This window comes from Excalfactoria chinensis, chromosome 8 (genome assembly GCF_039878825.1).
Source record: "Excalfactoria chinensis isolate bCotChi1 chromosome 8, bCotChi1.hap2, whole genome shotgun sequence".
Taxonomy (NCBI): Eukaryota; Metazoa; Chordata; class Aves; order Galliformes; family Phasianidae; genus Excalfactoria; species Excalfactoria chinensis.
Window position 1 is genome coordinate 9775603 of NC_092832.1, and position 26487 is coordinate 9802089.

Sequence of the window (26487 nt, forward strand, 5' to 3'; positions counted from 1 at the left end):
TGGGAGGCATCTGCCTTATTCTCAGCCCATTGCCAAGCTGACACTTCACAGTCTACCTTGTTGTTTCTGTAAGCCCTTTTCAAGAGAAACAATGTGAATCTTTTCTTTAGAAAATGTTTATACTAAAGTGATGTTCTGGGAAACTAGTATATGATAGTGAGCAAAATGTGCAGTAATGCAGATTAAGGAATACTGACCAAATATCTTGCAGGCCCACTTTTATTCCCACTGAATACAGCCAACATCCAGACTGGGGAGGTTGTGGATACCCGATTGCTTCCATACTTTGTGACTAACACTGGATTGTATCATGGGAGTCCACTAAGCTGGAAACATTTCAGTGAGTATTTCCTATATTACTCATAGTCTGCAGCATTAAACAAATGCACAAGAATTTTCAGTCATTTGGAGTGAGCTGTTCAACTTGTGTCTAGATATTTTTATGATTAAATGTCCCAAATATGTGCCAAGGAACATGTCATATGACACTGCGCTATAGGCATTTATTATTTATTTTGATTCCCATTCAAACTAAATGTTTGGGTTTGGCTTTTGAAGGTTTATTCCTTTGTTTTTCCTAATAGGCTACATGTAATAGTTTACTCACCACTTAGCACTGTTTTAAAAAAGGCATCATAGCCAATTACTTTGATCTGAGTTCAGATTATACTGGCTTTATTGCCTCTAAAGATCTAATCTTGGCAGGTAATGAGAATACTCCAGTTTTAAGTGATCTCATATGCTGTGTATATCTAAGAGAAAACTGAATGCAACAGCACAGTAAATAAGTTGGTGGATAACTCTGGCATTTCTTGTTATCCATAAAGAGATTAATGCTCATTTATTTAGATGTTGTTCACACTTTTAAAGCTGATTTCATACTGATGGATTCCAGAGGTGCCTTTTCTGATTATAAATTTGGGAAGAGTTGATTCAATATAATAGACCTTATCTTTCCAATACTCTCTGGGGGGAAAAAAGGTCAAATTTCTGCTTATCTGAAACTTTTCAAGAAATCTTGAAATCTGCTTTCTACCAGAAAGGAAGCCTCTGCCATTTTTACTGGTAGGAGCTTCAAGTAGTACAGAACTGGTGTTTTAACCTTCTGTAGGAGTATTCAGAATAAATTTCTCAGATAAATTACTGATCAAGCTTCACTTCAGGAAAGAAGACTAAAGCGAATGAAAAATGTCCAGAATGTGTGCTGAAAGACAAAGAAATTAGTTTTGATCTTTTGGCTTAAAACCTTCACTGAGGATCTGAGGCTGCATGGGGCCAAGCAAATCCTACTGAGTTTTAAGGGCAAGTTAAATGGAAGAGAACTTATACTGGTTGATCCTAAGTTGTTTCTTTCATTAATCCAATCAATTTTAGTCAAACCAAATGGGAGAATAACATCCCACATAGACTAAATTGGAATTCTGATATGGATTTCTGGGGGAAAAAAAAAAATAGTTAGGAACTATCATCTGCAACAGAAGATTAGTTGGAGGGGGTGACCCTTGTGAGCTGAGTCAGCTGAAATCAGGGCTGTGTGTCTACAGCCTAACAAGTACAGCAACAGCAATTACATAGAACAGTATAACAATTATTTCCTTACTGGAGAACTTCCAGTTTGTTAACATCCACAATAAGCATAAAGGAGTTTCCAGACACATTCTGGACTGACTAGAAATACAAGGTTTTGCAAGAGTGCAGGCAATCAGAAACAAACATTAAGCATTCTCATCATATATTTTATCTCTATATAAAGCAAGTGAAATACAAGAATTAACACAAAATAAACAAAAGAAAGACCTAGGATGCTTGTGAGTAATTTTGATCTGCATAAGAATACACCAAAATGTATTTTCCACCTTTTCTGCAGAAATATATGCAAGACAGGTTTTTAAGAGCTACAGCTGTAATTGCATTTTCATTGAATTGTAGTTATGATGTACGATGGAGTCAAAACATTTGTAAATAAGAGTGAATAGCAGTACGCAATGTTATAATGAGGTTTATAGTATAACACAATGTTATAAAAAATAAAAGCATTTTTGTTAGTAGAATGCACTGATCAGTATTGATACTTAATTAAGTGCCATCTGTGAACTGTTCGTGCTTATAGAGTTTGTAGAAGTAAAAAACACTTACTTTGTGTTGAAAGCAATGAGGGAACAAATACTCATTGTTAGCTGCTCTGTTTATCTGAAGTCCACCTGTATGGGACATTGGTAATCACAGCCTGAACCTCTGATTAATCAGCTGAGGCAAGTGTTGGGTCAGCTGTGGGAGCACAGGTGAGAGTAATTTAGCTGTGCTCCCAGAAGGGGTGGAGCTTGACTATACCTCCTCTATACCTCATTTAAGGGCTGACCACCACGAAGGCAGCATCTTTTGGTGATTGCTCCCTGGTGGAGATTGCCTCAGTATTTCCTAGTGAAGTCATCCATATTGGTGAGTCTTTCCTTTTAAATAGCCTTTTGAATATCCGTTACCACCTTTGTATCATTCCACCTGACACCACCTCCAGATCTCTTGAAAAGTTTCAGACGAGACTTCACAATAACTCAGTAAAAATAAGATGCTAGTATCACCAAAGAATGCAATGCCATCTAAAAGAAGCAGCCTTTTTTCTTTGGCATGTTTATTCAGCCTTATTCTTGGGCATTTAAAACACAGTTGATGACTGTAGGTACACTGACACTTTGATCCAAACTTCTGACAGTTTCTTTTTTTTTCTGTGAAACTTCCTCCTGTTTCAAAGTTCAGTTCTCTGACTAGGAATGTTGTTTTATGATTATGTCTCTATTAAATGCTCCCCTGCCACCATCTTTCACCTCTTTGTCATTATCCTGTGTTTTGACGTCTATCAAAAGCCTTCATTCTGCAGAGTATGTGAACAGAATCTTTGTTCAGCAAAATGCTTAGTTATGACTTTGTTTTGTTTGTACAACTGAGTTAAGAGCACATGTACTCTTGCACTGGGACCAGTTCCTGGAGATGACAAATGAAGCACAGTTGTACTCATTTGTCTCTGCAGTTCTCTCTCCCCCCCCTCTAGCTTTTCCTCTTCCCTCAACTGGGGGCACTATTCCAATAGATTTGAACTCAAAACAGCTATATTTGAAAATGGAAGTTTCCATCAGAAACTGCTCTGAAAAATGATATGCTGGCTATTACTATAGTTTGGAACAGGTGGCCAGATAAGGAGCGTAGCAGTCAATTAAAGTTCTCTACCACTTTTCTTGGTTTCTATTAGAGTCTTCTAAGGTGTGGCATGTATCTCTGGTAAGCTGATGCTGAATCAAATTTTTACTATTATCATATTAATTTGATAAATGAAGAAGGCCGTTGCTAGTCTCTTACTACCCAAAGCTGTTTGGAGAGAGCAGCCTTGCCTAGCCTAGTGGCACAGGACCTGGGCAGGTCCCTCCAGTGCAAGTACAGATGTCGCTATCCACAGATCCAGCAGAGGGAAGTGTTGTTCTAAAATATCCACCTCCACTAATTGTGGGTATTACTTGTAAACTGCAAGTCACAGTTCTGCACCAGGAGATCAGTGATCTAGAATCAGATCACTGAAATATGAAATGTTTCAATGAAATATGTGATCTATGAAATCCCTATGAAATATGTGATCTGTACATTCTCAGAAGAAGACAAAGAAGCTTTAGCAAATTCCAGAAAGATCAAGCAAGATAAAATCAAGATTTGCCAGGGACTGAAACGAAATTATCTATAGATCTTTGGAGCTTAGATGTTTTTATTCTCTTTTGGAGAACAAACGTTTGTGTGGCATTTCAGAGATTAAAGGGTCATGATCTGATGGTTTGTGCTTCAGCTATCTGTGAAGCTGTAGCCTTTCATATCAAAAGATGGGATCTTGAAAAACAGATGGTCAGAAATACACTTGGTGATCACAAGGCGAGTTATAATAGAAAGCTTTATTCAAAAGGTCTGGCTTCGTTTCAGATAGCTGCTTCCAGAGCAATTGTTATTCATGATGCTGTTGCTCCCACAACTCCAAGCAGCACTGGAGGGCTAAAAGTCAAGTATAATGTCAGAGATAGGTGAGCACTTTTTCTTTTGTAACATGTTTCTGTTATGCTGGTCCCTTTGGCATCACATCTCTTGTCTCATTCTTTTATCATGTTGATTTTTCTGATTGTTACATTTTAATTGTTAAGGTGTTGTATTTCTGTATCTTATAAATGTCTGTGATAAACGATTAGAGCTTGAAGAATGTTTTCCAGATAATGCTGTTTGAAAAATATCAGAAGGAACTCATCTTAATGTAATAGCATTAGGATAACCACGAAGATGAACTTAACCCATTGGGTTTACAGTTAGGAGCTGCAGGTAAAAAACAGCATTGGTCTTGAGTGGGCAGATAACAGAGCAATACCCATTGCTTGGGTGTCACTGTTCAGAGATCTGTGGGTGTGATGGAAGGGTTGAGCACTTCCTCTGTGGATCCTTGGGAGCCATTCAGCAGCAGATTAAATAGTACCAGACACGGAAAGTTAGGCTGTAATGTATTACTCAAGCCATTAGAACCTCATCACCATTAGGTGAAGTATTCCAACTTAATATTTTCCCTGTTATTTTTAGCACAACAGAGTGTCCCTGCTTTTGTAATGTAATGAAATGTTGATTTGTCTTCCTAGCTTATTACTGACAAAAAAAGAAGAGTGTGGCAGATCTCAGAAACAGACATTTTAGTAAGTAGAAATGACGATTATAGAATAAGGTTATAGAGTAAGAATACAATGTATTTTGCTCACAGAAAGTGTAAATAGTTCTGATATGGTAAAACAGATTAAATCATTAATTAGGGAATGTGAGTAGAGGAGGTGATTCATAATGAGGATGCAGTCAGCTAAGGAAGATGCAAATCAGGAGACAGACAGGACTGCTGGCCTAGCTAATGTTTACCGAAGTTCAAGAATGAATTTTGGAGAAGAAACTGCGGAAAATGCCTCATGTTACCATCATTGTGATGGCAACAGCTTCTTCTATGAGGTTAAAATGGCGTTAATTGAAGTCTACCACTGTAAGTAAAAGCTATCAGCAAATACAAAGCAAACACTTCCTGCACCACACGAGCAATATGGCTGCAAACCAGGAAAATGAGCATGCAGTTTTTTATGACATATCTGTTTGCATTAGTGTAAGTTTGGATTAAAGTGCAAGCTTCAGCTTCTTTGTAACTAGTTTCGCTTTGGGCTCAATGGCAGTGTTTGTGTTCTGAAATGTTTTTGCACGAAATTGCTGTGTTTAAATAGCTCTTAAAAGCTGGAACTAACAGTAATGCCTACACGTGTACTCAAGGTAATTTAGACATTGTTTTCACTGGGGTTTGTGCCCATGCTGTTTAAATGAGGGGAGTTTTGTGCAGAAGTGAGGAAAGGGATTGTTTTGAAAATGGATCTTTTGATGTGAAGCTGGTGAAAAGATAAATTGCAAACATTTTATAGCAGAATGTAAGGAATGTAATTACATTGCAACTAGAGTTTTGAGTAGGTATTTGCAGTGGTGTTGGTAAAAATGAAAATATTGCAGGAAAATTACCTGAGTACATTGAGCTGTTTGTGTGCATGACTAAGAGGAGGCAGACACAACCCATTTGTCCCAGCTAGTTGTAGAAACCGAGGTAGAACTCCAGTTTTTCTTCTGGGTTTCGTGCATTTAGCCCAGGAGAAGCAGCCTTTGCAGACATGCTTGAGGGAGGGAATCACCTGACAGCTGGAGAAAGAGGAAGCAGGAAAGTCAAATGAACTTTCTGGTGGTTTTTAAGGCATTGTGTGTACACGTGGCTTTTTAATGTTATGTTTTTCACTGGAGTTGAATAGCCGAACTAGGGTCTTGCCGTGCAGTGTGGTGGCTTTCAGTTGTCCCTTTCATATAGGAGGATGCTCACTGGGTGTGTCTGACCACAAGAGCGGGGCTGGAGCTCAGCAACGCGAGCAGCGGTGGGAAACAGCCTCAGCTCGCTTTGTGCACGCTGTTCATTTTGTGTTAATTATCGCGGCAGGCGATGGTTGTTTTCTCGCCGCTTTCACCTCCTCCGCTGGTCTGAACGCTGGGCGGGCGGCAGCCTCCACGACCCCTCCCCGGTTCCAGCCGGGCCTCGGAACGGGCCTCTCACCGCCCCTCCGCCGCTTCCGCCCTGCGCGGCCACCCCAACCCGACCGCACTGCGTGCACGGCGCGAGGTGCTGCGAGGGGAACCTGGGCGGGGCCTCGCGGTTCCGCCGCCGTACCGGGCGGGCCGCAGGTGCGCGGCGAGGGGCGGGCCGGGCGCGGCGGCGCTTTTGTCCTCCGGAGCCGCCTCCCCGCCCCGCGGCCCGTCAGCGGTTCCGCCGCACGCGCCCCATTGGCCGGCTCGGGCGGTAACGTGACGGCGGGGCGGGGTCGGAGCCGAGAAGTGCCGGTTGGAGCCGGTGCCTCGCGCCGCGCTGCGGACTGCTGCGTGGACGGGGCGCGCTGCCGTGCAGACCGCGCCGGGAGGGAGGCAGGAGAGGGGCGGGCGAGGCGCCGCGGGCAGGTAAGCGGGGGCGGCCGTCTCCGGCAGCGCTGCGTCTTCACCGGGCGGGAAGAGCGGGACGGAGCTGAGCCGCCGAGGGCGTCGAGCGGCACCGCGAGAGAGCGCGCGGCTCGTCTACCGCCCGCCCGCGGGGATGGGGCCCGCGAGGTGCCCGGCGCCGCCCGCCCTCGGCGCTGCCGCCTTTTCTCGGCTGCGCGCTGCAGCGGCGCTCACCTGCCCGCCCCGCGGGCCTCTGGGCTGGGTGTGGACCGGCCCCGAGGGTCGGGTCGGGTCGCTTGCCCGTGCCTGCCGCAGGGCCCGGGGGCCGCCCCGCCGCGGGTGGGGCCGGGAGGAGAGCGCTGCTCCGCTTTGCGTAACGGCGGCCGCACGTGTCCTCGTGTGACCGCCCAACGCAGGTCGCCCGCTGCTTCCTTCCCCTTTTTGGCCCCGGTGCGGTATCACCTGCACCCGCGGGGTTGCCGCCTGCCGTCGGGCAGCTCGGAGCTGAGGCCTGGCCGTGCGGGGCCGTCCGCGCCCTACCCTGGGCTGCCTGGTCTCTTATTGCCCACCCGGTGCTTCCATTCTCTGTCCCCGGCGGTGCGTTCCTCCCTCGTTCTTGCACTGTGGGTTTGGCGGTGTGAGGCTGACTTCGTGCTGGTCCGCTCTGTGGTGGAACCGAGGCAGCGCTCTGGCTCCAGTTAGGATTTTGTGGTGAGTGCTGCAGTCAGCCGCTTTCATAGGAGCAAGGAAAAGTGTTGAAGCTGCTTTCCATGAAGCTTGACTTTACGCGGAGGTTGTCATTAATGATGCTGGTCAGGTAACTGTGTTTGAACTCATGCCTAATGTGGACATTTAAAGTACTTTTGAGGTAATGCTAGAACAAGGTGAGAGCTGTATGATCGTTTGTGATTTCAAGCATTGATACTCCAAGTTCTGTTGGCTCTCAGCTTTCCTCATTAATTTAGTGGAGTGGTAAGGTGAGGCACCGGCTGCTTCACAGTGTCTCAGAGAATCTCCCTTCTGAACCCTCTCAGCAGTGAGGGCATTTGGTCCCAGGGTTACTGGTGTGAGTCCTTAACCATTTAACGAGGTGCTGTAAAGGCTTAAGGGTTACAGCCCTATAGATTATTGCTCATAAAATTTGCTGTGTTGTTTATATGTGTGATATGTGCTTCTTTCACCCTCTGTCACCGAGCTGACAGGAGGATGGTGGAGTTCCCCGATGCAGTGCTTTCCCTCTGTAGGTGCAGTACTAACCAGCACAAGGGATGTGACAGGAAGGGGCTGAACCACAGAGCCAGCAGCCAGGACTGGGTACTGCTTCTCTGAAGTGTTTTCCCTCGTGTACTAAAATGCTTTGCTGCAACTCGTGAACAAAACCTGAGTTTTAGCATATATTTTACGCTGTAAAGAAGTATTTTACACAGTAACCTACTTTCAATTTCAGTTGGATTTGTGTAATTCATGGAGATTTGCATGCATGTTGCTTTGCACTCCTGAGAAACAAATTTCTTGTCTGATTTTGTCATTACTTTCTTAGGAAGGTTCTTAGGATTCTGATTGGGGAGAAAAAGAAAGAAAATTGTCTGTTGTTTCTCTTCAGTTACTACTAGAACTGCTCTCTGAAGTTGGTGAAAACACGTTGAGTAGATTTTAGGCAGGGAGTGGTAGTGCTGAAGAGGCATCCGTCAGTAATTCAGCATTATGAAATGAGCCTCACTGAGCAGTATATCACTGCCAAAGGAGTATTTTTTTTTAAGTGGATTTAATGAATGAAGGGGAGGGAGGAAGGAAGCCTTGTGTTCCCTTGGAGGTAGTGAAGGAGGCTGTGGCTCCAGTAATACTACTACAGCTTACAATACCTACTGCTAAAGCTATAAAGCTTTACTCAGCTAGGATTAGAAATGTGCATAAGGACATAGAGCATGCTTTACACTGGTCTCTGTTGTTTCACACTGCTATCTGTATCCTCTGTACTAACCTGTTGGGCTCTGTTTGTCCTTCCTGTAGGCATCCTTGTAGCAGCTGTTGTCTTGCAAATAGTGTTACTCTGCCAGTTGTTCTTACTGTTCTTTTTTAAGAAGTTAGAGATAATTTGTCTGTATAACAATGCAGTGTAGAAGGGCAGAGAGTGTGAAGTAGTATTAATATGTGTGTTTAAAATTGCTGGAATGTTAATGCTGAAGTGGGATAGATTATATGTTAGTTTAGGAACAGATGCATTTTTTTCTTAATTTGCTAGCTAAACAAATGATTTGCTTGATTCTTCTTAACTGGTGACAATTTATGGTACGCCCTGTCTAATAAAGGCTTGTGTTATGTGTGGGGTGAGTGCAGAGCCGCGCATCAGAGGCTTGTAACTGTGCTCTGTGGTACCTGATAACAGTAGCTGAGAAGCTGTGGCCTTCATTTTGTTCTCCCTTCCATTGCCATGTGGGCAGTCAGTCTCATTAATGTCAGAAAGCTTGTTATGAGGCACGTGATCTGAAGTTACTGATAATTAACTAAATGGCATGCTTGTATGCACTCTATTGTGCATGTGTTCCAGTAGCAGTCTCGGTATGCAAACTTAGTTTTATTATGGTTATGCTTGAGCTTTTTTACTCTTTTCCCCAAAAGTTGTTAGTATGCCGTAAGTTGGGTTCAGATTCTAACTAGCTGTAATCAAAGTGTGATTCAATACTGAACTAAAGTTTCAGAATACATATCAATAGTTTTCTGCTCTGTATGTTCTACTACTGTAAACTGGAATATGTTTTTTCCATATGTAAGTTGAGGGTTTAGCTCATTGTAAGAAGCAGAGGAGACTGAAAATGCTGGTAAGGAATCTAGTGGTACTAATAAAGAATATGGTAATAAAGCAGTCTGGTTTTGTTGGTCCTGTTAGGACATTGTTTTGGATTGTCGTGCTACAAACGCTATTTACTTGTTTGGGAGATACTTGTCTGAATTGTGGTTTTAGTTTCGTATGGAAGCTAAGCTTTGGTTCTGTGGCATAACATCCGCAAAGCTATGGCCCTGTAGTTCATTCAGGCTTAATGAGTGACATCGATTTTCAAAAACCCAGGAAATGTAACCCTTGATGTCCCAGACCTCCCTGCCTGAATTTTCTGGGGAAAATACTGTTATTCTCTGAGCAGTTCTGGTTTTCAGATACTTATCCAGATGTGCTATGGTAGATGAAGTTCTTCATGCAAATGTATGCAACTATTGAGCTGGAATTTGAGAAGTACAAATTTAGATTCTAGTGCTAACACATTTTTTTCTTTAACTCATTTCCTATACATGCTGTAGTGCAATTTGACATATTTAAAGAAGGGGGCCACTTGAAAACTTTAACTGAAACTGTTTTCACACCATATTTAAGTTATTAACAAGGGTGATGATCTATTGCTTTTAACTCGTGACAAATGGAAGCATGAAAGTGATTATTACTTTGTCAGTGCCTTTGCAATGCAGAAAAACTGTTTTCTGAGTAAATGTTTTTTTTATTAAACATTAACATTGTTAAATAGTAATTTTGCAATGACACTGACTCGGTCAGGAAGGCACTGAAGATTTGCTTATTTGGCATATCCTGCCTGCTTTGCTGGGAGCTGTTATTTGGTTCCTTACAGATAGGGGGCTGGAGAGTTTTTTGGTTTTTTTTGTGTTTTTTTTTTTTACTTCAGAGCTCTTCATGACTCAAGTGATGGTAAAAACATTGACTTGAAGTTATTGTATTTTGTTTCATACCAAAAAGTGGTTTTTATTCTTGTAATAAAGCCGTCTGGAAGAAAAAGAGCTTGCTGCGTTCTAGGTCTTTTAAGACAATCTGCTCATAAAGAGGCTTTGTGCATGAAGGGCTGCACAGCATGGTTGGGTTTGATGGGAAGTATAAAAAGTAAATTTAAGTAGTAAGCTAACTTTGTTCAGTTATCAAAGCAGGATTACTGCTGGCTTACTGTAGCATTCAATCCTGATCACTTGTACTTTGTTCTGAAACAGCATTGTTCTAAAAGATGCTTCTGGTAGATAAGGTTAGTGTTGCTTTTAACTGTCATGCTTGCATGTGGATGTGTGCTTTCAGAAAATGTAATATTGCATATTATGTGCAATGTGGAAGTGAGTCCTTCAATCCTTTCATTTTATTAAAAGAAGAAAATGTAGTTGGGTGCTTTGTCCAATTTATAAGTACGTAACAGAAAGCAATAGAAACAGATGATAGGAGGTAGGGATGACTGTGCACAGCATGCTTCCTGCTGGGGTGTTATAATTAAACATATTTCACTTCCATTTCAGGGAATCAAAATTATGCTAGAACTAGAATCAATACAAAATGACTTCTGAGATCAAGCAAAGATGACAACAAAGATATATTTGACCCTACTGGGAGTAGTAATAGCATGTGTGCTTCCAGCTCTGTCAGAACCTAACAGAACCTATTGTACTGTCCAGAATCCCCAGATTATCTAGTAGTATGGCACATTTAAATATTTCATAAAGAGTGTGAGAAATTGCACTATGGTTTTACAGTTGAAAAACTTGAGACAGAAATGAAATGCTGAGTAACTCTATGCGAGTCAAATCAGAGGTAAACATCCCTGCTAAAAGGGCTTTTTGTGTGGTTCCTGTATGAGAAAACAGCTTGTGATCTAGGAAAATAATGTAGAATGGAGATTTTGAATATCTGAATACATTGAATTTCAGTACTCTGCTTTTTAGCAAAGCTGGCAACATTTCCTACCATATGCAGGATGTTGCTCACCTCCATCTTGATGTCAGCTCAGTGCTGCTGAAGTCCTTACAGGCCCTTAATAGTATCAAATCAGAATATGAAACTGCTCTAATTAATGCGTCAGTACCTGTGGTATTAAATTACAGTACTGCCTTGTTATAGCAGTGTGATTTCCTTGAGGACTGCAAAACTTACCCTGTGCTTACCTGACTTCTTGAGTAGACTTTGTAGTGCATTTTGTTCTGCTGGAACAGCAGTGCTGCTCATGTTAGTTGGACAACTAATTCGGAGCTGGTTTGTGTGTGTACACATACTCCAAGGTTCCCCCTTCTGGAAGCAGTGGAACACTAGTTGCCCAGGCAGTTGTCTTCGGAGACATTCAGGGGTGGGCTGGACTATGGGCTGGTTTCAGTGCAACCTGATGGAACTGTAGGTGTCTCTCTTCATTGCAAGGGGGTTGGACTGTAAATCTTTAAAGGTCCCTTCCAACAAATGATTCTGTGATGATATTTCCTTATTCCAGACTGTTTCCAGTGGGATTACAGGAATCATCTTAGATATGTCTAGGATTTCTGGCTGTTTATGATTTTACTGAGAATCAGCTTATTGGAAAGTATACTGAAAATGAAAGAACGTCTATGTGCTCTATTCCCTGTCTTTTCCAGGAACTAAGATGGTCTGTAGGTAAATGGTCATAACTGTTTTGTGCAGCTGGCTTGTCTACTGCTCACAAAGACTGAAGATGATAACCTGTACAATAAAAATCTCTTTGTAGCATTTAAGTAATGAATATTCTCTAGTGTTTTCTTGGCATGCTTTGCTTTCTGATGTCCTGAGCGTAGCAGCACAATGAATGGACATCATGAGAATCTGAGCTCTGGAAACTAAGAGGATAAAAATTAATTTTCTGTTGTAGCGCTTATCTTGGTATGCAGAATTAAGTAGATACTCTTGAGACTTCCTTTAGAATGCTGGAGGGATAGTGCTGATACCATTGTTTTATGGTTATGTATTCATATTTCTCAGCACGAGGAAGACCCAAGAATGTGGTTATGAGAATAAAAAGATACCAAAGTGAGCTTGGAAATCTAATTTAATGTGGCTGGAAGGTGTCTGACTTGGTACTAGACATGTTGGTACTGGGATGAAAGACTTAGTGTGCTGTTGAGTAAAGTGCTTTCTGTGAAAGTTATAAAATGTACAGCATGCCACAGATATCAATCTCAGCCTAGACATGTTGGGATTGCTTTTGGTATGATCTTGCTTTGGATGATGAGTCAAGGAGACTTTTCATACTTGCTGCTTCAAACTTGCCCGAAGGTTTGGAACCTGGAATTAAGGGCTGTTTGTAGTTTTGACACAATTTCTGTTTTCAACATTACTGTACTGATTTCAAAATTTAAGTGGGACTTGAGGAACAGCAAAGGAGGGCTGTTCTTACATCTTTTTAGGCATAACTTGAGTGTAGTCTGTGCTACTTGCCTTACCTCTTCCATAGCATGTATAGGCAGATATGTGTGTCATGCTGTCAAACCTGCAGTCATCTCTGGGGAGAGTTTTCTCCTCCTGCACTGGTGTAGGTAAGCATTATCTGAGCACAGATAAACTATGTCTGTCCTGAGGAGGCAGATGTATTTCCATGCTGTTCTGTTCTCTCCCCTCCTGGTATTCTCACTCGTCTTTTTCCTACACCAGAAGTCCAGGTTTCTTTAGCTTACCAGCTTAGATTCTGTGAAGTATCACTTAAAATGTTTTTTATCACAGTTAGCGCTCAAAAGAGAACAGTATAGATAATTTTGCATCCTGCTGGAAGCTGAAAACAATGTAGCATCAAATGATGTTACCTCATTTAAGTCATTCCAGCTGTTACAGACTTTTCTTACAAGAAACCAACTATGTAGAATTTCCATGGTTGAACAGGATGGATGTTCGCAGGAGAACTTGCTGCAGCTCTTGATAAAGACAAGGATGTGCAGGTGGTGTAATTGCCAGTACCAAGAGGGAGCTGCCTGTGGACTCTGTTACCATGAGCTGGCTAAGCTTAGCCTGTGGCCGAGAGATCAGCATGGTGCAGGCTGAAGGGCACCTTGGATGTTCAACATAGCAGGTCTGGGCCTGCTAATGAGCCTGACTGGATGCAGAGCTCATTGGTGTTCAATGGTCTGCCAGTCTGCAGAGCTACAGCTTGTTATACTCCCATTAAAATAAATAAATAAAAAAAATGGCCTTATGGAAATCTTTCTAGTTATTTTTCATGCTTGAATGGGTTTTGCTATGTTTCTTGAGGAATTGCCAAGCAGACTATTGATGGTAGAGCTCTAAGTACCTGATTGTTTTTAGATTGTAATATCTATGTGATGCTTTGGCACGCTATTTAAAATTCCCTCTTAACAGAGAGCACATGGGGTGTACAAGTGTTAGGAGAAATGGAAATTAATGGAATTTTATTTAAAAAAAGGACACTTAATGGAGAAAAGTGCTAGAGTTTCCCCTGTGAAACACATATTAAATAAGTTGGTCAAGTTGTTTCTTAAATGTTAGGGAGAAAGAAAATATGAATTTACCTTTTGGGTTCTTTGTACAACTAACACAACAAAGCTCTGCTTCTTTCATATTTAAGGCAATTAATATTTTAGATGCTAGTAGGCTTAATAAAAGATGCAAATTCATATATTTGTAGTTTAGAAGAATTAAAAGGCTGCGAACACAAGCAGAAAATAAATCCATAGTTCAGCAAAGTGACTGCATACAATTGGGCTGAAAATTTACATTAATGTGTCCTTAAGGAACATGGAGGCATCAATACTATAATACTTATTTGTATAATGGAAATCCTTCCTCTGTCATTGTTGTGTCCCTGCCTGGTATAGAATTAATATCTATTTTTTAAGTATACGTATCTGAGTTTGCAAATAGTGCTGGTCCACTAAAGCTGTACAAACTGTTGCTCCTGACTAGAAAAGTACATTGGAACTGATTCAGTCCGGATTCTGCTTGGTTTGGTAGGGACCTTGGAAAGCACTGTGACTGGAGGTAAAACATCACTGTGAATTAATACCTGTCCAGAATGCAGAAAGCATGCTTTCAAAAACATTAGTTGCACTGATGCAGTGACTTGTAAAGCAGACAAAGCTGGTGTACTTCTTTCTCATTTTACTTTAATTTTCATACTGTCAGGTGGCTTGCCCATTCAGCTTTAACATATTATCCAGAAATGGAGCTCTTGCCGTTTTTTCTTAGTTTTGTTTTGCAGTCATTTTTGTATATCTCTCATCTACTATTTGGTCTTGAGCTTGGACTGAAGCTAGGAGTTGCATTTCTATTCTTAGATTGTATGCCTAGATGGTTCTCAGTAATTCAGGCCTTCCCAGGAGCATAGGTTGTGACCTGCTCTAGCTAGTGGGCAGTCTGCCTTCCAGATGCTGAGATGACATCTTGAACTTGTCTTGATGGCTGGGAAAGTGTTACTGTTAAAGCTGAAACATGCATTTCTGAATCTGAGTTTGTGTATAAAATTGCTCTCCAGCTAAGACTACTATGAAATTAAAAGTACTGTGTTTTTTTTTGTTTGTTTGTTTTTTTCTAAATGTACGTATCCTGTAGCTTTGCAATAGTTTCATTATCAAGTTTAACTCTCAAAATATTTTAACTTGTTTTCTTCCTACCATCCATCCTTGAGGATTAAGCTCAACTTAGGCAGAGCTCAGAGACCTGGCTCATTGTTGTGTGGCCTACAGGTCTATAATTTGAACTACCTCTGCAACCAGAATCACAGAAGGATGAACCAGCCTCCTGGCAAGTTTTGACCAGCAACATATTTTACTACCACAGACTAATCCTTTACTGGCCTTGTTTAAGGAGAACTGATTTAATCTTTGCTTATTGCTGGCATTTAAGGAGAAGTTAACAACATATGGCTTGAGGAAGTAATTGTCTTTTCTGCAGTGCTGCAGTATGGCTTGGAACTGCACAATATGATGTAACTAGTCCTACTTAGATTTCAGTAATAAATATTTTGTTTGTAAAGCAAATCAAATTAGAATAAAGCTTACTCCTAATTTTGATTAGACTGCGAGATAAAGTATCTTGCTTGTATTAAGTGTACCAGAGGAAGGAAGTAGTAAAAATCAAGACTGCTTCTGAGTTAAGGTGAAGGATAAATTTTTTCCAGCTGTTCAAAGGCCACCTATGTTGAACTTAAGAAAGTTCAGTCTTCTGGATAGTTGGGAGAACTATTCACAGTATTGTTGCCCTGTTGTATGCTAATCTAGTTTCCCTGCTTGCTATAAAAATGGTAGTGGTAGTGCTGGATAGTAGTTGCTGAATTCTGCAATGCTTTTATATCAGCTCATGTGCTGTGCAGTTACCTGAAGCAATAGCAGAGGAGGAGAGTAACTCGTATGATGTAAAATTGGAAGCATAGCCTGATTTAGTAAATTTTATATTGAAACCATAATTGCATTTTCTTTCAGAAACAAATGGACCTAATAGCCTTATGTAAGCTACCTTCTCTAAAGAGAAATGCTGCTTGAGGAAACAGTCCTAAGACTGTTGCACATGTTATGTTCAGCAGTACTGTCCTGTTTACAGGAGTGTTGAGGAACTAGTTAATCCATATGTGAATGGTTGAGATTGTCTACGGTTGTGGTTAAGTTCTTTGACTGAAAGATCTTTAGGTATTAAATGGTTTGAAAGGTTGTTGTGGTAGACTTGAACATCCTGTGCATCTGGAATGGTTTTTGAGGAGTCTGGGAATGTCTTCAGGCTTATTTTGAATACAAAAGGATAATCACTTGTAGGAGTTTAATCATCACTCGTGACCTCTTCAGAAGGAACTGGAAAGAGGCTTTCTCTAATCTTGTTTGCTTGTTGTTTGCGTTCAGTGGAATACACTTGTGAAACTACAATCCCCATTTAACAGATCCTAAAACTAAGTTTTCATGTGCACGCATGGTGATCAAAGAACATAGAAGGCCACATATTAAATGCAGTGCTGGAATTGAGATTCCTTGTCAGCAGAAGGCTGAAACTGAAAGAAGCTGCAGGTGTCTGAATCTTTAAAGTCTCTCTAAAATCTCTGTAGTCATCTCATTCTTCATGAAGTTAGAGCTGCCTCAGGATTCTTCCAGTATTTGGGCTTCTTGCTGATTACAGTCACAGGAAGGAGGAGTTGGTGGCATGCCAATAGAAGGGGGAGTTTTAACTAAATAATGTTTTAGGTGGTGGGTATGGATGAGTATGGGTTGTTCTGGTTTTCCTCTCAGAATATTCATGAGGATTTATCTATTCCAGGGTAACTGGGGTACTTCTTGAAGTTTGCTTTAGTTTTGTAAATCTGTTTTTATTAACTCAGTGTCCGAAACAACAATCAAATACTTAAGGCTACACTGGTTTTGTAAATTGTTTAATATGTGACAGGAGGTTTTATTTTTAGCTTTTGTAGCCCCGTTTGTTTGTTTGTTTGTTTGGGGGAGGAGAAAAGTTGTCCCTAACTGACTGTGTCTAAAATCATGTAAGCAGTAACCCAATGGCAGGCTAATACAACATATAGGAACCTTTTTGGAAGGAGGCATTTCTGATAGTAATAGACATTTTTCAGAAATGATAGCTTCGTAATCCTGTTCTAGATTTGTTTCTCTTTATTGAATTTCTAAGTATGAAGTAATTAAAAATTGCCTAGATATTAGTGAATGCGATTGCTTTGTCTTTGTGGCCTGAGGCATGGTTCTAGTCTGGGGTAACTCCTGAAGTCATCACTTAGCCTGGGGCTATTTTTCTATGTCTCATCTTCTGAGAAAGAGTGCCAATTGAATTTGGCTACTTTGAAAAGCTTTTATGGCTTTGATATGGGTTGAAAGCTGCTGGAGATGAGAATCATCAAACCCATTACACTCCAACTTTATTCCATTTGTTTAGTCCCTCTCGGTGTACAGATGGGATCTGAAAGAAAACTGTCTTGAGCAAAATAATCATTTATAATTCACATTTGTATTACGCTTGTATGTACTCTGTATTTCTCCAATAGGAAAGCTTTTGTCTACCTGTAATCGTGCAGGTGCTTCATCAGGGAGTTTCAAAAAGTAGTCATTAAGTGGAAAAGAGTTCGAGTACCTAAATGCTTAATATGGAGAGGCACGCTTTTTGCTAGGAAGTATTTCAAAACCACGGTGAGATCACAGCCTTCTTTCCAGGATATGCCACAGGGACAGGCGTGTTTGTACATGGAGAGGCAGGGAGGTGAGAAAGCATTTTATAGAAACAGACCTTAAGAAATTATAAGAGTCAGCCTCAAACTGAGTTCTTGGTCTACTGACACTACTTAAGAACATTATGGCATTCATTGAAGATGATGTTTGGATTTATCCTTACACTCAAGTGCATTTTTAATAAGTTCAATTGTCTGTTCTTTTTAAGTAACTCCAAAATAACAAACCAAAAACATTAACCAGTGTTAATGACAGTAGTGTGACTTAACTGCTTTATCATATCCTGAATTTTTAACTAATATTTAATTAATATTAATACCCTTAATATTTAACTAATATTAAACAAGAGTCTGACATACTCCCTAAAATGGGTTTGTTGCCAAGAGATGATGTGTTTTTGCAAGTTGAGCTGGAGTGAATGAAGAAATTAATGTTTTCAGCTGTGGTTAAAATGTATCTCAGCATTAGGATTAGTAACTACATAAATACAAGAAAATTTTAGCTGAAATGGCCTTTAGCACTTAGCAATGACAAACCAGTGTTACTTCATCTCTGCTTCAGGAGAAGTAGCTCTCAGATGGTGACTGAATGTTTTACAGAGATGGTATCTTAAACTGTTATATCTAGAGCTTTTGCTTATTGAATGTTAGCTGTTTAAAAAAGATGTAAAAAGTTCTGAACTGTTGTTGCAATACTCAGTTGCTGGGATCCAGATATTTCATAATCTGATGATACCTTATTTCTTTCCAGGGGCATATTATTACCATCCTGTCCTCCTTCAGCTGCTTTCCCTTGAGTGGGGCTGGTAAGTGCCTGCATTTTCTTAAGTAGTCTTGTCAAAACAAGAAGGATTAATTTGGTTTTGGCTATTCCTCGCCCTTCAAATGTGAATGCAGGATAAGAATGTGGTTTAGCCTTAGACCTGCTATTCGCATTATTGTAGCCACTAGTCAGCTCTGTTTATTGGAATTGAAAATAGCTTTTAAAATACATTAAGAAAAATACAGTGAATCACCATTCCTTGTTATCTGTACTGCTTAACAAATTTATAGTAAGTAAGAAACTGGTACTGTCTGTGGTATTGCAATTGGCACTGTATGTTTGTTTGATTATTTGGTTTCAGTAAGTAAAGGCCTCTGTTTCTAGGAAACCTACCTTTTTGCCAAACCTTGGCATGTAAAAAATGACTGAACTTTCTTTCTTGAAGCCTTGTATGGCTTTTTAAAATCTTGTAATTATTTGGTCAAAAATAATTTCCTAGTGAAATAGTGGTAGCTGTAGGCTTTCCTCATTCTTGGTGTGATTGTGTGAGACTTTGACTTTTTATTTCTAGATTATCTTGTCTGAGCATGCTCTGTTCCATTTAACACAGCTGTAGCAATGCAGAGCTTAACAGATCCTGATGTATGCAGTAAGGCAGAAGTTGTGATGAAAGCTGAAATGTTTGCCCTATGTTTTAATGGCTTCACCCAAATAAAATGTACTCAATGTTTTTCCATCCAGAATGAAGACAAATGTAAAGATGGCATGTCCAAGGAATTTTAAAAGGTGTAGACCTCCTGACTGAGAGGTGCTGTGTATTTTATTCTTTTTAATAAAGTAAGTATGAATCAAGGCTACTCTGCTAGGGGTTAAATGTGCCTGTTTTATGTGTATAGCATACACATGCTTATACATGGATATAAGACAGTAATGGGCAATTTGTGTTAGGAAGCTACACTTTTGTTAGTATACGTAACTGGAATAAGTCTGGGAGTTATATATAAGATATGAATTGTAAAACTGCTATTTTGAGGTGGGTTTCTTTTATTCCTTTACTAATCAGGTGAAATGATTTAATTCAGTATAAAATTCTAAATTACAAGTATAGTTATTTTACCATATTGCTTTGTGTTTTGTTTTTTTTTTTTAATAAGAGAAATAACTTAAACAGAAGGATTGCTAGTATAATATCTTAGGTACTACTTTAACTCCCACCTGCTTATTTCTTTTACTTGACCAGTACCCAAATGTTTAATCAAAACACCCTGATTTCTTTTGGTAGTTTCTGTAAGATTTTTGCATTTTCAGTAACTGTTGCTAGAGAATAAAATGAGATCATGTCTAGGGTTAAGTGCCAGAAGTTCTTAGATGCTTTTGCTATACTGTGGGTGCTAAACCAATATTATGTGTTACATGCACAAATAAAGAAAACATTCATAAGCTTCAAGCATTTAATACAGATAAATGGTTTTTAACAATTCTCTAAGGATATTTTTTTTTTCTTTCCCCTCTACCAGCTGCTGTTCTCACAGGTGAAAGTCATGATCACGCTAACCGAACTCAAATACTTAGCAGATGCCCAGTCATCCTACCACATACTAAAACCATGGTGGGACGTCTTCTGGTATTACCTCACCATGATAATGCTGCTAGTTGCTGTGCTTGCTGGGGCTCTCCAGCTTACTCAAACCAGAGTGTTGTGTTGTCTTCCTTGCAAGCTAGAATTTGACAATCATTGTGCCGTGCCTTGGGATTTAATTAAAACCAATCTTAACATGTCTGCTAGCTCTACTGCACAGATAATCATCCCACTTAAAATCCAGAATGATCTCCATCGGCAGCAGTATTCCTATATTGATGCAGTATGTTATGAGAGACAGCTTCATTGGTTTGCCAAATTTTTTCCATACCTAGTGCTTCTGCATACCTTTATTTTTGCAGCTTGCAGTAATTTCTGGCTTTACTATCCTAGTACAAGTTCCAGACTTGAGCACTTCGTAGCAATTCTTCAGAAGTGTTTTGACTCTCCATGGACAACACGTGCCCTCTCAGAAACAGTTGCTGAGCAGTCTGTGAGGAAGTTGCCAATCGCCAAATCAAAAGCAGCGATTTCATCACCTGGGAGTTCAGTAGATGTAGGTGCCAGCAGACAGTCCCTGCCATATACACAGCCTGGCTTGGAAACAACTGGAAGAGAAAATTCAAGTGTTCTTGACAAAAAAGAAGGAGAACAAGCTAAAGCTATATTTGAAAAAGTGAAGAAATTCAGAGTGCATGTTGAAGAGAAGGATGTCATATATAGAGTGTATATGAAACAGATCATAGTCAAAGTCATTGTGTTTGTAATAATAATAATTTATGTTCCCTATTATTTATCCTTTATTAAACTTGAAATCGATTGCATAGTTAATGTACAAGCCTTTACAGGCTACAAAAGGTACCAGTGTGTTTATTCATTAGCGGAGATTTTTAAAGTTTTGGCTTCATTTTATGTTGTTTTAGTGATCTTCTATGGCTTAACTTGTACGTATAGTTTGTGGTGGATGTTAAGAAGCTCACTTAAGCAATATTCCTTTGAGAAATTGAGAGAGAAAAGTAACTACAGCGATATACCTGATGTAAAGAATGACTTTGCATTTATTCTCCACTTGGCAGATCAGTATGATCCTCTTTATTCCCAGCGATTCTCAATATTCTTGTCTGATTTGAGTGAAAACAAATTGAAGCAGATAAATCTGAACAATGAATGGTCAGTGGAAAAACTGAAAAACAAGCTAGTAAGAAATTCCCAGGACAAGGTTGAACTTCACCTTTTCATGTTAAGTGGTCTTCCAGACAGTGTCTTTGAACTGACAGAAATAGAAGTCCTAACCTTGGAACTTATTCCCGAAGCAAAACTCTCTTCAGCTGTGAGCCAGCTAGTCAATCTCAAAGATCTCAACGTTTATCATTCATCAATAACTATGGATTACCCAGCAGTGAGCTTTTTAGAAGAAAATCTGAAAACATTGCGTCTGAAATCTAGTGAGATGGGAAGAATTCCGTTTTGGGTATTTCATTTGAAAAACCTCAAAGAATTGTGCTTAACAGGATATTTCATGCTAGATCATCACAACTCCATTTACAATGAAAGTTTTCAGGGGCTAAAAAATCTGAGATCAATTCACTTAAAAAACAACCTTTCTCGCATACCTCAGGTGATTACAGATCTTCTGCCTTCTTTGCAACACTTGTCTATCAACAATGAGGGAAATAAACTCATAGTGCTAAATAACTTGAAGAAGCTTGTGAACTTGAGAACCTTGGAATTAATCTGCTGTGATCTAGAGCGCATTCCCCATTCCATTTTTACCCTAAACAACTTGCATGAAATTGACTTAAGAGAAAATAATCTCAGAACAGTGGAAGAAATCATTAGTTTTCAACATCTTAAGAACTTGTCTTGCTTAAAGTTGTGGCACAACAGCATTTCATATGTCCCAGTGCAAATTGGTGCATTATCCAACCTGGAACAATTGTATCTAAATTACAATAATATTAAAGATGTTCCCTTGCAGCTGTTTCTGTGCAAAAAGTTGCAATATTTGGATCTTGGCTATAATAAGCTAACCTCCATCCCTGAAGAAATTGGTTATCTGACCAATCTACAGTACTTGGCTTTGACTAAAAACCATGTAAGTAGAATTTTGAATTACTACTTTAAAAAATATTTTTAGTTATTTATATATTGACTTCACATTCCTTCTTCGGCAGTTTCTGCTTGGAGGTGGTTTTTTTTTGTGTACATGGATAAAATAAATTGAGTAAAGATAAAAGTATGTGATTCTTGTCCAATCACTAGAACACTGTGGTGTCATCAAAGCTTGTTTAATACTGAATAAGTACCACTCTGGTTTTGTAGTGGCTTAAGGACTCTGATCCATAATCCAGAATGGTACATGCCAGGTAGATGCTAAAATGTGCCTACTGTTCCTTACAATTGTCTGTCCTATGTAGCATTTTAATGGAGATTGGCAGTTTTACATTTTTATATTGTCTTGTCAACGTGAAAGCTTGGCAAGTCAGTAGCTGGTTTATGAGCAGCACACAGCTGCCTGGCTGGGAGGGGGAAAAATAACTATGCCTGGTAATCTCATCAGCAGTGCTAAGCTGACTGGCTCATTATTGTAGGGCCCAGGTTTGACTTAAGACTTCTCTTCGAGTTTAGAACTGTTTTCACTGGTGAGACTGGTTTTAGATGTTAATGTCAATAACATGGGTTGGGACTAATTGCCACTATGCTGTGTGGTTAACTGCTTCTACAGGCATCATGACACTGGAGCTGCTAATGTCTCTCCACAGAATCATCTTCATCTTCATTAAATGATTAAGAGATAGTGGTCTGCTTATTCTCCCCTGCTACCTGCATGCATTTGTACACACTCGTGAGTGTGCATGCATGTATATGCTCTCCCCTGCTGTGCTTCTGCTTTGACTTCTGTCAGTGGCTAAGCATCTTCATAACAAAGCAGGTATATGAAAACACTGAAGTGTTCTTGGATGCTTTCTCACCTAATGATAAAACATTGGTTATCCCCTTCTGAATCCTTCCATAAGCAAAGAGCTTTCTTACCCTAAAATAAAACTGGGAAATGTGAGAATGTGCAGAAGTGTGTGTTAACAGATTTTAACGTGATTTGTTTTTGTTCTTTTCTTTCCTCTTTCTAGATTGAAATGTTGCCTGATAGATTGTTTCAGTGCAAGAAGCTGCAATTTCTTCTTCTGGGAAATAACAGTCTGATGAATTTGTCCCCTCTTGTGGGCCAGCTACTGAATCTTGTTCACTTAGAGCTCATTGGAAACTATCTTGAATCTCTTCCTGCTGAACTGGAAGAATGTCAGTTCCTAAAACGGAATAGTTTAATTGTAGAAGAAAGGTTGTTAAAAACACTTCCACCTCGTGTAAGAGATCGCTTGCAGACCAGCTCAGATAAGTGCTAAGCTTGAACTAAAACTCTGCACCAGTGCATCCTGTAAGCCTTCTTGCTTAATACTCTCTAAAGATCAGTATAGATAGACAGAATAGCAGTTTACACATTAGTCTTAAATGCATTGAACAGAGTTGATTGTATTGGGAAAGAAAAACATACTTAAAAAATACAGCCTTTGACAGGTAATCATATGTTTAGAAAATCTAAAATATGACTTGCTGGTTGGATTCTTCTGGTTGAAATGATTTGGTTAAATGATTATGTATTGAAAGAGTTGATTGCCTGATTATTGGGAGTTTGTATATACTTTCTTTCCTATGAGGAATTTTTTTCTGTTGGTAGTGATAATCTTAAACAGTTTAATCTCCTGCCATATGAGGCCTAAGAACTGTCTGGAATTAGTTTCTAAATGTGAACTCTTCACTAACTTAGAATGCTAAGTAAGAAATTTCAACTTTTTAAGCAATTCAATCGCATGGGATGTACTGAAAATCTTTTTCACGGTACCTTAATTTTTGAAGGTTTTTGACAAGTACTGAGTGTTAATTTCAAGGCTGTGGAAGATGCCTTTTAAATCTTGCTATTAAAGCCAGTTGGACAATAATACCTGAAAACAGTTCGAGTATTTTGTCTTAAAGGTAGTAAGTACAAAATAAAACATTGCCTAGAAATTTGGATGAATCAGCACAATCTAGAGTAAGTGGTGTGCATGTCTACTAGTCAGATTTTACAGTACTGATCATAAAGTTGGCAAACAGCACAAAATTATAAAGTTGTTTTCTGTATCTTGTGAGCAACCCAAGTATTAAGTGTAATGTATATTGCTATTTAATATTTTTCAATAGCCTCTCATTTACTGACTGCCTCAAAGCTTCTTCTCCATTCCCAGTTATGATATTTTGATGACTGGGAAGAGAATGAAAGAGGTTTAGGGCTGAAGGACGTGGTTAGAACAAACCAAATAATCACATACTTAAGTACTTAAGTACTTGAGAAGGAAACATAAGAGTTGTAAGCTTTGTCTCTTCTAGGAATTGAATAATTTCATAAATTACAGTGATGAAATGAGTTCATATGCCATCCTTAATATTTGCAACACTGGATGGAAATAAAATGGCTCCTGACTTTATTCATTCTTTTGCTGTGCACTGTTTCATTGTGTTTGGAGAATTAATTCTGCAGACATCTATCATGTTCACTTAAAAAGCTTCCCCTGTGGTGGGGGAGTTTGGGGCTGGGGGGGGCAGGGGAGGAGTATGCTTTCCAAAACCCTTGGATTTGAAAACTGCTTGTCGTATCTTGAAGTTCTTGGAAACATAATCTCAGTTATGGTGGAATTGATAAGGTAATGTGTGCTCTTAATAACTTCATTTTCATAGAGTGTGCTAACTATGCATTCTAGTTTGTAAATACAAATAGTCACAAATAAGCCAGTTTTAGTACTAGTGTTTCTAGCCATTTCTTCCCACTTCAGAGTCACTTACATGGAAAGTAAGGTCTATTTTGAAAATATCATAAGCAAATCTGATCAGTGTGAAAGCAGATGATGACCCTACAGTATCAGTGCAAGAGGTGTGTCTTTATTCACTGTACTGACTGCGTTCACAAGAATTCTGTAGATGGATCACTTTTCATCTCAGGGAGCCAATGCATTGTAACTTATGTTTTATGTAATTCGAGAAACGTTTAGTGTAAGCTGATTAGTTGTATTCATGTGCAGATCAGTACAGCTGAAGTACCCTTTCATAGCATCCATATGCAGCTTTCTCAAACTCCATTTACATCTCATTTTTGAGTTGCATGATAGTTCATAGGTATTGATGCAGTTTGCAAACAGAGCCAGTTGTGCCAGTCATGGTAAATATGATTAACATGGAGTACACTGTTATGCAGCCTTGTGGCTGGAGTTTTGTTAATAATTGCGATGGATCCCTGCAGGGCTTTGTAACTTAACACTGGAGAATGCTTCATGGCAGAATTTGACACACCAGGCTTTCAGTCTAGTAATTTAAAACATAAAAATTAATCAAGTATTTAAAGCTTTTTTGACATGAGAAAGCTGTGTTGAAAGTTAAATAGGTGTGTATAATAGCTTTGTCCAATACCTTCAACTTTTTAGTAGTGGATCTGCCCCCTTTATCAACACCACAGACAGGTGAACAATGATATCGGCGTGCATTTCTATTTCACTATGGCAGAATTAGCATAAGCTTTGAAAGATGCTTCATTTCTAAACCATGTTACCCCCAGTCTTTTGATGAACCACAGGCTTATATTTTTTTCAATCTGCACTACTTGAAGAGGACTGGATTATTTTTATTTTTTTTTACTGTATGCTCAAGTGTTTACAAGACACCCAGAGAAAGGCCAGAGAGCTTAATGGCTAGAATCTGCAGCCTTGCTTTCAATCCACAGTGTGCCTTTGTTACCTATTTTGTACCATTAAGCGCAATTCTAGTGCTTAGAAATGGAGACAAAAACAACTCTAAATTTCATACATTTATTTCATTCATGACCTTAATATTCAATATTTCTTCAAACTGAGGAGGTTGTCACGGAAGCGGTAAAAATACACTCTCATAAGCTTTGTACATTAAGCAGTGTTGGCATTTAGTCTTTGTATTTAATAATTGCTTTTAGTAAGAAGTTTCTCAAGATGTTTCAGTGTTGTGTTGACCCTTGTATTGTGACCTTCCATATCTTGAATGCTTTTTTAAATAAATTTTTTTTTTGCATTACAATTCTATGAACTGTTTTTTATTTCCCATATGAGATGTGGTATTTAATATAAAGCTCAGAAATCTGCTTTCAGCTATCTATATGCTAGCAGGTGTGTCTTCAGGAGAGCATAAAGGAGAAAAACAACAGTGGAACTCCCTACTCCACTTCAAAGAAGTTCTTATGTTCTGGGCTTGAAGGAGCAGCTCTAAGAGACAAGATTGGATCTTAGTAGTTGTTCTGAAAAATACAGATTTTCCACTTCAGTTCTTAGGATCTGAGTAAATACAGAATGTAACCTGGAATTGTACTGGGAGAAGTGGGGAAGGCAGTGATTCTCTTCCCAGCTTGTCCTTTATGGTTATCACACAGCTAAACTGCTAAAAAATAATGTTGTTTGTATTAAGTCATGCATGTGTTTCAAGTACTGTTTATGCAGTGAGCTTGAGAATCTTATTTCTCTTGCCTAATAGTTTTCTTTGTGGGAAACTCTGTTTCTCTTTTATTAAGAGAAGGGAAAAAAACCTGATGTGCAAATATATAATATAATGTTCGAGTGCTGGTTTTGGATCTTTGAAAACGTTATTTGGTGCCCAGCAAAGTT

General features: G+C 39.4%; 1 protein-coding gene across 2 annotated transcripts; it reads left to right on the forward strand.

The window, feature by feature from the left end:
- The first annotated feature begins 231 nt into the window (after window positions 1-231).
- LRRC8B (leucine rich repeat containing 8 VRAC subunit B) lies at window positions 232-26234 on the forward strand. 2 transcript variants are annotated; one of them, XM_072343847.1, is made up of 5 exons: window positions 232-340; window positions 18184-18238; window positions 18937-19032; window positions 19713-21869; window positions 22903-26234. In XM_072343847.1, exons 4-5 carry the CDS (start codon window positions 19737-19739, stop codon window positions 23173-23175), a joined length of 2406 nt encoding a protein of 801 aa, XP_072199948.1. In that variant the 5' UTR covers window positions 232-340; window positions 18184-18238; window positions 18937-19032; window positions 19713-19736; the 3' UTR covers window positions 23176-26234. The 2 variants fall into 2 exon arrangements, with proteins under 2 accessions (XP_072199948.1, XP_072199947.1); XM_072343846.1 differs by lacking the exon at window positions 232-340 and adding an exon at window positions 6377-6531.
- Window positions 26235-26487: the final 253 nt, after the last annotated feature.